The sequence below is a fragment of the Rhododendron vialii genome, chromosome 1a, assembly GCF_030253575.1.
Source record: "Rhododendron vialii isolate Sample 1 chromosome 1a, ASM3025357v1".
In the NCBI taxonomy this organism is placed as follows: domain Eukaryota; kingdom Viridiplantae; phylum Streptophyta; class Magnoliopsida; order Ericales; family Ericaceae; genus Rhododendron; species Rhododendron vialii.
Genome location: NC_080557.1, coordinates 35,402,846 through 35,414,168, shown reverse-complemented (window position 1 = coordinate 35,414,168; position 11,323 = coordinate 35,402,846). Strand labels below are relative to the sequence as shown.

The 11,323-nt window shown below is 40.3% G+C and overlaps 2 protein-coding genes across 2 annotated transcripts; both read right to left on the bottom strand.

Moving 5' to 3' along the window:
* LOC131331104 (uncharacterized) lies at positions 1 to 2,483 on the bottom strand. Its single transcript, XM_058364948.1, has 3 exons — positions 2,375 to 2,483; positions 686 to 743; positions 1 to 340 (listed from the first exon to the last, which is right to left on the bottom strand). Exons 1-3 carry the CDS (start codon positions 2,481 to 2,483, stop codon positions 1 to 3), a joined length of 507 nt encoding a protein of 168 aa, XP_058220931.1.
* Positions 2,484 to 6,909: 4,426 nt separating this feature from the next.
* LOC131307862 (protein CURVATURE THYLAKOID 1B, chloroplastic) lies at positions 6,910 to 10,252 on the bottom strand. The gene is made up of 6 exons (XM_058334586.1): positions 9,704 to 10,252; positions 8,481 to 8,590; positions 8,281 to 8,367; positions 8,099 to 8,161; positions 7,453 to 7,490; positions 6,910 to 7,306 (listed from the first exon to the last, which is right to left on the bottom strand). The coding sequence occupies exons 1-6, from the start codon at positions 9,864 to 9,866 to the stop codon at positions 7,249 to 7,251; spliced, it is 519 nt and encodes a 172-aa protein (XP_058190569.1). The 5' UTR covers positions 9,867 to 10,252; the 3' UTR covers positions 6,910 to 7,248.
* Between the last annotated feature and the right edge of the window lie 1,071 nt (positions 10,253 to 11,323).

Below are 11,323 nucleotides of genomic sequence, written 5' to 3'. Positions count from 1 at the left end.
CTAAATAATATCTGTGATTTCGTTGGTATATGGATTTGTAAGAAATTGATGGAGGTAATCTTTCTTAAGTAATTGACTTATGACATATTGAATAGGAGTTAGACCGTCCAGTTTGGCTGCTTTGTTTACAAAAATGGCATTATAAACGCTCTTGATTCCCATAGTGTTTGACGGGTCTTTTTGCTTCAAAATATTAAGAATCTCGCGAGGCGCGCTGCTGTTGGCCATGTCGACCACAAATTGTTTCTCTATTGGTTTTAGCCTTGACGGGTACTCGTGGCCCTCAATATGGTTTGCTATTTCATGGTTATGGACACCACTAATAGCCTCTAAACCCCACCTGATACCATATGGATGTTGTGGTATACCTCGCAGTTGAAATGGGCAATCGCATTTTCTAGTCCCAGTGTTTCTTTGCAAGAATTGCCCTTCAACCAAATACCGTGGCGGTTTGTACTTTTCTCCTCTTTCACAACTAAGAATGTCGGCAGTTTGCCGCCTTTTAACTTAGCAGAATTTAAAATAACCACTACAATACCATATTTTAGACCAACGCTCCGCGCCCAAGCTAACATATCTTCTCTACTTTCAAAAATCTATATAAAAAAATGAATATGTATAAATACAACATTAACCAGTCTTAACATAATAATGAATATACAAAACAATAACAGTAAAAACTAACCTGCTCGATGGTAAATTTTGGTGTATAATTGCGACTATTGTGGGAGACGCTCTCCTCACTACGAACATCATTCTCAAATGATCAACTATCTGAAATTGAAAAGTTGTAGTCATCCATTGTTCTGTCCCGAATTTTTCGCTACGGCGTTCCTAAAAAATTTGACAGATACACAGTCTGTGAGGAAAGCCTAAGTAACCATGCTAAATTTTCACCGAAAATCATTATTCTAAATTTTGTGGATTATGTTTGACATATAAATAACCAGGAAAGTCCCAAATCGGATAGTCGGACGAGTCCAGTTAGAATCACCATTCCTTCCTTAATCGGTACGAAGCCAGACTTGTTGACAAACTTTCGAGGGTGTTAGCCTCGGGTTACTCCACAGTTGTAAAAACGATCATAAAGCATAGTGCCACATAGACGGACACCTTTGGAGTGGAAACCACTTATATTTTAGACCAGTAATTTTAGCAGAATAAGTTTGCTAGCTATTTTTAGTACTTTAACTTAATATGCATTTTTAAACACAAAAATATAATATAATAGAAGGTTACGGTAGCTTATGGAAGGTGAATGTGGCTATCGAATGAAGTGACTTCTTACGGTAAGCTTACAGTAGCTTCGAAAGAGAAAAGAAAAGACTTTCTTTTTCTCTCGAAAATAAACATTGACTAAACTACTAAATTTTTTGGATCGAGAGGCTGGTTGGGTGGTGGTTTAGTGGCGGCCTTGGGTTGAGTTTCTTGAAGAACTCAAGACGAATCTCAATAATACCAAGAAGTAAGAACAAAGAACAAACACAAGGTTTCTAGAGAAAAAATTTGGAGAGATTCAAGGTGTGAATTGAATGGCTTCACAAAGGATTCTATTTATAGGAAAATGAGGACCTCTCTCCCCTCCCCATATCCCCCCCCCCCCCCCCCCCCCCCCCCAATTATATATTTGCTCCATGGTTGAAGTTTAATTCTAGGTTCAAGTCTAATAAAAATATAGTCACAAAAATAAATGTTTCAATTTTCAATCCGTTTGAACCGGTACAAAGTTGTTATTTTTCTGATCATTTCATTCTAAATGGTCGTAATAAATTTTTGCCTCCAATGCCTTTCAATGAACACCCTAAGAGAGTCTTGAAATTAAATAATGAGTTTTAGGGTGTTTGTTGAAAGGTCTTAGAGCAAAAAATTCATTATGGCCATTTAAAATAAAATGATTACAAAAATACGATTTTCGCCCCGGTGTATTTGCAGAAAGGGTGAATTTGTAGAAATTAAATAAATACGATAAAATTAATTAAATAAAAACAAAAATTAAAAAGTGGGGGTGTTTTAAGAGGGGAGGGGGGCCAGATGTTTTGGGGGGCGGGGGTAAGGAGGGAAATTTGGTGTAGGGCCGGGGGGGGGGGGTTGTCAGGGGGGAATAGCAATTTACGAACAACATAGATGGGCCTAGGTTCTACCACTCTCTTTTCAAACGACATATAGGAATACGGGCCAGTACCAAAAATTAGTTGGGAAAATGACGGCCAATGACATGTTTTGATAATTAATACCCGTTAAGGACATTTTCAGCATTAACAATTGTTCTTAGCATGTCCTTGGAGGGAATTAATTATCAAAACACGTCCTGGGCCGTCATTTTCCCAAATTAGTTCCGTTTCCCTCCAACTCCAGCCCAACGCTGAAAATGTACCCTTAAGGATTGCACTTCCGTTTATGCCAAAAACACGTCTTCTCCCTCGTCGGCCACCCTCCTTCACCTCCCCATCCGTCGAAACCCATTCCCAACCAGATCCACTCATCTATCGTCTCTACCACTTCTTCCTTCTCTCTCTCCACCGCCGTTTTCCCCCACCCCTAGTTTGGGACCTCCCGCCTGGCTACCGCCAAGCACCAATTCACGCTGCACAGCCACCACAACACCTCCCAACTGGACCCGTTTCCTTTGATCTATCCGTAAATGGGTTTCCCAAAATATTTTCTTTTTTTTTTTTGACTAATTTGGCAGTGTATTTGTTTTTAATTTTTTTTTCCAGATCGGTTGAACATCGACAATTTCGAGGTCGAGGTCTAACCCCAATTTCCTGTGCCCATAATGTTACGAGGACTTTGACATCGTGTTCCTCTGCTTCCACCTCAATTCAGAGTCGCTACTTCGGTTTGAAGGTTCGACACCCAGGAATCCAAACTTGAAATGCTTTCTACACTGTTTAATTTGAAAATGTGAAGATACCGGTCCATCATAACCATATCTGGGTTCGGGAGCCAAGTTACGAAAATGAAAGGGTTTTAAGACACCCCTCTCGCCAAATTCGGAGATCGGTCTTTTGCGAAAATGTTGAAGATTCTTCTTTATTAATCAACTTTTAGCCAATTAGGGCGGAAAACAGTTTAAAGAGGATTAAAACTATAACACGTTTTGCAGGATGTGATCGATAGCATGGATGACATGTTATGATAAGCGATAAATAGGATTAAAGACCAAAAGTAGTCTGAATAAGCCAACACAACACATTGTAAGAGGTTGGCGAACACAAGGACAAACTTGCATGCACTGATATGTTTCACGTAGATCACTGAATGCAAGCAGACCTGCGCATGCTAACCTAAGACCGGCGCGCGCATGTTAGCTCGTTTAGGTAGACTCTGTTTTAATCCTCCTCTGGGCTTTGGAAAGACCAGTGATCACCTAGGACAAATCAAGCAATTTATATGGAAAGAAAAGACATATAGTTACAGGCCGAATGAATAATAATTGAAAAACACCTCATAAATAGTGTGGGGGACGAAACAGTGGCCAAAGGCCAAGTTACCCATACAAAGCCAACTACTGGAAGTCGGCTTGGACCAGCGCGTGCTAGTCATGGACATGTCGCGCCTGTGCTGACTGGACTTCCAGTGCTTGGTGTTACATTCCTGGGATCTGAGACATGTTCAGAAGCAACCCGGGGGTATTCCAGCACACAATATATATGAATATTGAAAGCAGTTAACATTCTTTACAAGAGGAACACAGTAAAGCAGGTTTCAACATGCTCAAAAGTGATGATCTAAAATGAGTATAGCATAAAAGATCAACACCCTGTCCCCACGCAGATCTGCGCGCGCAACCAGAGAGTGGCGCGGTGAGCCTAGGACCGACGCGCGCAGGTGTGAAGTCCACATGATTCTTGTAACCTTGTTAGCTTTAGGGCTAGAACTGGTATTGATTACTAGCCTTAGTCCTGCCAGCCCTCTCAGGGATCAGAACAGGAAAACAGTAAGTGTTATACCTTTGTTTAAGTTTGAAAAAGGGTTTGAACTAGGTATTTGATGGTTGTTGAGTGGTAGTAGTAAAGAACAAGGTGGCTTGTTGCTTGGTATTATGGTTTTTTGCTTAAGTTTTGTGACTTAGGGCTAGGATTGTTTTGTAACTTGGTACCTTTTTTTTGTAAACCCTTACAAGGAAGACCATGGGGGGTTTATATAGGTAATGGGGTAGTGAGAGAAGAGGTGCAACTAGCCAAGCAATGGCTGGTGGCTTTCTTGGTGGCCAAGTCTCCCTTCCCATAAAGGTGATGGGAGGGTTGAGAGATGGGGAACACAAGGGTGATGTCCGGGCGGCCAGCAGTGCACCACTGGCTCATAGCCCCTGGATGATGGCTTCTGCAGCTAGCAAAAAAAGGTGATGGATAAGGGGTTGACTGGCGCGCGCGAGACAAACCAACACCTGTCCATTTGACCCATGCGCACAGGTTCCAGACCAGCTCGTGCCAGTAGGGTTTTGGCTAGGTTTAAGGGTTTTTTAAACACTTAAAGTTCAAATTCCCAATCATTCCCAAAACTGTTCTTGATCCATTTCATCATTGGGGAAAGAAGAACCAAAAATAAAGTAAATCAAACGGAAGCTCGGATTAGGGTGTCTACAGCATGGATGTATGTAATAAATGATGTGATTGTTTTTTTTGGTTGGTGAAACTAGTGAAATTTCGCCGAAAAAAGTCATCAGCCGGAGGTTGAAAACCAGTGAAATTCACTAGTTGATTTTTGTGTTTTGAGTTCTAGTGAAATTCTGGCATTGTTTTGAATTCCAGTGAAATTCACTAGTTTGGTACTGATGATAATAATTTGTGATTATTGTATTTCGAAATCTAGTAAAATTCACAAGCTCGGAATTAGTGAATTCACGAACTCCAAGTTAGTGAAATTCATGACCTCAAAGTTAGTGAAATTTACGATTTCGAAAACTAGTGAAATTCAAGAGGTTTTTTTTTTTTTTTTTTTTGAAAATGTCAAATTCATTTCATAACAAAGCCCGAAGGCAGTACAGATTCCATCAAAAGATACAAGAATGAACCAAAACTATCGAGACTTCGACACAGGCACCCCCTGCAAAAGCAAGACCGACGAAACGCCTAGATTATGAACCAATCTAGGTCTAGGTAGTAGAGAACCCCAACGAATCCCCAGCTCAGACCCACAATAAACAATAAGCACAGCTCAAATCTAGTAAAACAATAACAACTAAGAAATAACAAAAGAAAAGTACAGTTCTCCAGCCGGAGCAAACACCAACTGGTTGATTCACCCATGGCGCCGAAGATCTGCACACTCCTTTGTTGGATCGAGCCTTTGAAGCCAAACACATCAAGAACTAATTGCCACTGCCAGATCCGAGGGAGACTCTGCCCAGAACACAGAGCATGGACTACAACCTTATTGCCCACCATCCAAACCCATCAGATCTGGTAAAGCCAGACCGGTACACTAAGCCGGACTTGGGGAAACCCAGCCGGATAAAAGGCACAAATGGCCCAGAAAACCTACCGAAAACCACTAGCCTCCAACCTCTCAGCCACCACGATTATTAACACCCACACCCCGTTGTCGGTCGACCACCCGCTACCAGATCTGGAAGAACAAGAAGGAGCCGAACCAAAAGGAGGCCAACTGCCCAAGGCCGGTGACCCACTTCGCCGGACAACACATCACAAAGATCTCCACACCGAAGAGAAGCCGAGAAACAGAGCGGAAAGAGGGGAGAAGAGGGGTGGGAGAGAGGAGGCACGGGGGAGGAGGAGGGCGCAGCCCTCCAACCCTCAAATTCACGAGGTTGAAACTCGTGAAATTCACAAGTTCAAAAGGTAGTGAAATTCATGATTAGCTCCAAAGTTAGTGAAATTCACGAGGTTGGAATCACCGGCTGGAAAAGTTGTCGGCTAGTTAAATTCATTAGTTTTGAATTTTTTTTTAAAAATAGTGAAATTTCAAAATTAGTAAATTTTAAGAGCTCCAAACTCGTGAAATTCACAAAGTGAGCTCGTGAAATTAATGATTTTCAGCATTTTTTTGGCAAAAATAGTGAAATTTCGCCGGAAAAGTTGCTGACTAGAGGTAGTTGCCAGAAAAAGTCACCGGCCGGAGGTGGTTGCCGGAAAAATCACCAGCCGGAGGTGGTTGGGCAATGGAGGTGGGAGGGGGTGGTTGTATTTAATGACGGGTAAAAGGATAATCTACATATGAAGTTGTCCTTAGAGGTAAATAAAAATTGTGTTCATGCTTAGTGAGAATTAAGTCATGATTTTCTAGACCCACTGGTAATTTACTGTTACAAATGGTGCAAGCCCAGTTCTAAAGTAGCCCAGATCCGGCCACGTTCCACAGAATAAGACTAGTTCTACTGTTTCTTTTTTGGCCTTTTCATTTTCCTATTTGTTACAACGTGTACAACGTGCAAATGGTTCCACCCTATGCATTTGGTGGGTGGGGTTTGAGAAAATGTAACTGGTGTCGTTTTCGTGACATTTTACAGTTGAGTTTGTTCGATTTCTAAGAAGATAGAGCTGGGAGGCATGTAATTTATCAGATTAGTGGAGATCACACCAGCATTAGAAACTATTTGGAGTATGCAAATTCTCTCGGTTTTATCGAACCCTATGAGTGAATACTGGTACTGGTCTAGCAGATTGGCAAAATCGATGAAATTACTGAATTCTTTGCACTCTTTCTTCAACAATACAACAGCATACAACCTCTATATCATTTCTTCATGCCAATGAAGGTCATATAGCATAGTCCATATGCAAAGATGCTTGCTCACAAACACATTTACCCGACTCACATTTACTGTTCTCAGTAGCGTCTGTTACTTAAAATAGCATCAGTTTAAAAGTAGCATTTGGTCATTATCTTACAATAAGCTCGGGTACAGAAGCCAACGAACAGAACTGCTTTAAACTGAAATCAGAATTGCAAATAAATCCATGCATATATGGATATCTAGTACTGTAGTTCGTGCATCCTAGCCAGGCACAAAACCAATAATGCAGAGTACCTAACCATGTACAACTGTTCAAGCACTACCAATTTGCAAAACCTAGGTGAATAAGAAGAGCAATAGGCAGTGCTAAAGGAGGGGAAATATAATACATATAGATGCATGTTTATTTGAGAAAGAGTACATGACATATGGTTTACTATGGTTAAAACCTGATTTAAACGGAACAAAAATAAGCACGATCACATTTGCTTCAGCATTATCCAGGAATTCACTCACTCTCACCAGCAGTTTCAGCTGATATAAGTAATTCAGCTGCTCCCAAGAATGTCGTTGTATTTGCCTTTGATTTTTTGTATCAAAGCTTCCCTGAAAATAAATTGACATGGGCGATAACTGGTTAACGAATCAATGGTGGTGTATGAATACTAAGAAATGGATGATATATGATACACAATTTAGGACTTTTGGATCAATGATTCAAGAAAGTAGTCTGAGAATACGCGGAAATTTACCTGTCTGGTTTGAATATCAGGTTCCTATATGCAAACCACTGCAAAAACATAAGAGACAAAAGATGACTAAAGATGTATGCGGCTAAAATATGGATGTTCACAGGATTTGTCATTTTAGCTTTGATTGGATCATGAATTCATAGGTGAATTTGGGAAAAAAAAACCCACAATGAAGTAGAATTTGTAACCTTTTCCCAGATTTTGCAAGTCCCCCTCCACGAATCCAAGACCCAAACATTGCCTTGAAGTCATTGTCATTATAATGAACTAGGTCCATACATAATGGAGAGAAATCCATCTATGATGTTTGGTTATAAGTAGGGCCATGAACTATTAAGTCAAGCCAAAGCTGGAGTTCTTATTCACTCTTGAGAGTGGACTTTTAAGTGTATTGGGTTGAGTAACCTGAATTCATTGTAAACTTAAAAGTACTAACGAGCTCCAAAACAGGTCTGCGGTTGTACTTGTCTTGCTTATTTCTTGGGACAATCAAAATGCAAGTCAAGTACCTAGGTTAATGATCAGAGCCAAGTTATAAACGGCTGCTCGACTACAAGCAACATCGGTCTGGGAGTTAAACATGGGTTTCATGATACTGTAAGACTTGTATTTAGTTACTACCAACATGAAACAGACTCTAACTTACCCCAGTGTATCCAATTCCAACGAGCTCAAGGACACCAGGAACCAAGGGAAGCCTTTCAATTGCCTGAGATGAAGATACACATGTTTTAATTTACATTGTACTAATTCATCTGCCCCGTATGAGACAATTCAAATTACAGGGTGCACAACTTAATGTCATCAGGCATATAGTAGGTGCCTTACTGAGATCATTCCAACGGAACCCCAAAGAGCAACAACAGCAGCTACAGCAAGAGAACCCACCGCATACTTATCTTCCACTTTGTCCCACTGTCCAACCATGATTTAAAGAGTTGTGTTTAGTCAAAAGTACAAGAATCAGAGCACAAAGGGAAAAGTGACTGACCATATTAATAGGAAGGGTAAATCACTAAGTCCATTACAGTTTCTTGGATTGTCTTGACAGCTTCCGGCAGCTCCAGCTCAGCTACTGCCACTTCTGCAGGTGCTTCTCCTGTGGCCATGGCAACCACATTGCGGGCAATCTTTCGGCCTGAAACAAGGCAGGCATCAAGATCAGTTGATAAGTACTAGTTTGTTGGTGTGGCCTAGGTGTCACAATTCTCCGGTAGGACTCTCCACTCCCGCTCTCAATTGTCTCTTTCACCAATTCTAGAAATTTGGAACATTTTGAACTTTTCATAGATGCTTTCATGCTCACTTCACTTATAACTTTGGTATAAGGAATTTGCTTACTATACGGAAGGAAATGAGGTGTATTGCAGCTTATATGTCACGCAAAAATTGTAAACGAGAGTGGAGTCTGATAGTTCGGTATACCAAGTCAAAGTTGAAATTTCCAAAGGATCCAACTGCATTGACAGTAGAGGTAGCCCAAGTTAAAGTAAATCTTTTACTTTTGTGTGATTGTGTACTTGTGATTACATTACCTTTTCTGTAATCATATCCCATGGATCTTGTATTGGGTAAACGATTCTTAGTATGAAATACTATATGCGTTGCATTATAACAGTGGAGCCGTGGAGGGGCAGTGGATGTGTGTTCTGTTTCTATGTCGTATTAGAAATCAAGATTACAAACCAAGAACAAATTAGGGATGCCAACGGGTAGGGTATGGGTCAGGGACCCTATTCCAAACCGATACCCAATTGGGGAAATCTTCTCCATCCCCGCCTCCATACCCAAAAGGGATAGTGGACGATCCACCAACCATGCATTAGGAATTCTCATTTACTGATACATTAGGACTCCACACACTCATCAAAATGCAGATTCACATCTTCATAATTCCAAATGAATTAGTACCATATGTCAAATGACAACCCAAGGGTTGGCATGGTAGCGAGACTCAAATTTTGCTCCCCCTTAGTCTTAGTTTCGAAATTTGTGCTTGTGAAGCCAGTTAATACGTTGTTCAGACTCTAATTAGACTTGCTAGTGAAATTGGTCTCTCAAGGATTACTTGGAGTGCACGTAAACTAGCCGGTACATAAGTTAACAGACATAGCAAATAGATTTTAATGGGCTTTAGAATTAGTTGAGGTGCACGTAAACTAGCCGGGACATCTACTTACCAACATAAACATATATAGGTCCTGGACACCTGACCTATCAAGAGTATCAACAAAAGCATATGTCAACTTACAATAAGTGGTGGTCTTCCAGACGCAGCGGTTTTGAGACGGCAGCGGAGGCGGAGAGAGGGTGGGGAGAGATGCACATTGGGAGGACCCAGCAGCTGATAATTGCCGAGGAGCCTTGGCATCAAACAGGGTGGAAGAAGGGGAGGAGGAGAGAGATAGTGCCATGGCTAATCAAATAAGCTTTTCCTTCTGAAACCCCCCCCCACCCACTTCACTCTACGATGATTGAAAGAAGAGGAGCCAGACAGTATGGTGAGAAATAAAGCAGGGTTTAGATTTGTTTTCTAGTAGCCTCTGTTTGTTTGCTAAGAAAATTGGATATTTTTCATAATGGATCGAGTATTAAATGTGCAGATTTGATTTTTGTTCAAGTATGAATCGAATGAAGATGGACAACCACTCATTTCTGGATAGTGTTGCTGACGTGGCTCCAATTGGATAGGCATTTTATGGTGTTTTGCAAGATAACATGCTACAGGTTGTTCTTTGATTGCCCAAGCTTTTGCTTTTGTTGTCTTCCCTTGGTTCAACCAAAATTAAAAAAATAATAAAAAAACTTAATTCTCAACTTTAAAGATAAATAGAAGCTTTACGTACACATCCACTAACCACAACTCCCATCTTTGAAAAAACAGAGACCATTCACCTGCTGTTGAAATTGGGAGGAAATTTATTTCATGCTTCTCGAACATTTTTTATTTTTTTTTGGGTAAAGTTCTTGAAAAATCAAGGCTTGCCACTGGGTAAATCTAAGTTTTAAATTTCATTCCAACCAAACTACTACGCTCGAAAGCTTCTGACGATAATGATCAAATTGGGAACTACGTATCAGTTTCTATTGAAGACATTAGGAACCTTGCTTTGTCAGAGCTGCTACCCACACAGATTGTGTACAGATTTTTTTGTAGGGTCCACTACGGGTCTCACACAAACGATTCGAGCCGTTCATTAAATTTAAAACATTTTTTCAAAGGTCCTCTACAAAAATCAGCTCAATCCGATACTTATAAGTTGTCGATCCAATCATCTAACTTTTCATTGAGATTTCAAGATAATGAAAACTTAAATAATTGGATTGAGCACCTATAAGTATTTGATTGAGCTGATTCTTTACGGGAACCCTTAAAAAAGTGTTTTTATATTTAATGAACTGCTTGGATTGTTTGTGTGGGACCCATGATGGACCCCACACAAAAATATGTGCACAATTTGTGCATGAAATGTCTTTGTGGACAGATTTTCTGCTATTTAAAGGGAGCTATACCAGTTGATTGTCTTTCTAATCTCCATTTTTTATCCAAAAATCAGGTTTTTTTTTTGTAAGGATCTCTCAATTTTGAAGGGGCATTTTCGCAAAGCAAGTGATATAGTGGAGGACAATTAAATCTTGGAATGAAAAGTACATCTTGAGTTTTGGCAGGAACAAAATTTTTTTTGGCATTATCAATTCCCAAAATCAAAGTATCTAAACAGCCATGTTAACGAAAGATATCAAAATATGCAATTTTCATACACAACCAAATGGGCGCCCGATTCTTCTGTGTCGAAAACCCTTGGGCGGAGAGATTTTCAGCCGTTGGATTGTGTATGTGTGTGTTTTTGTTTTTACTCCAATTGAAATT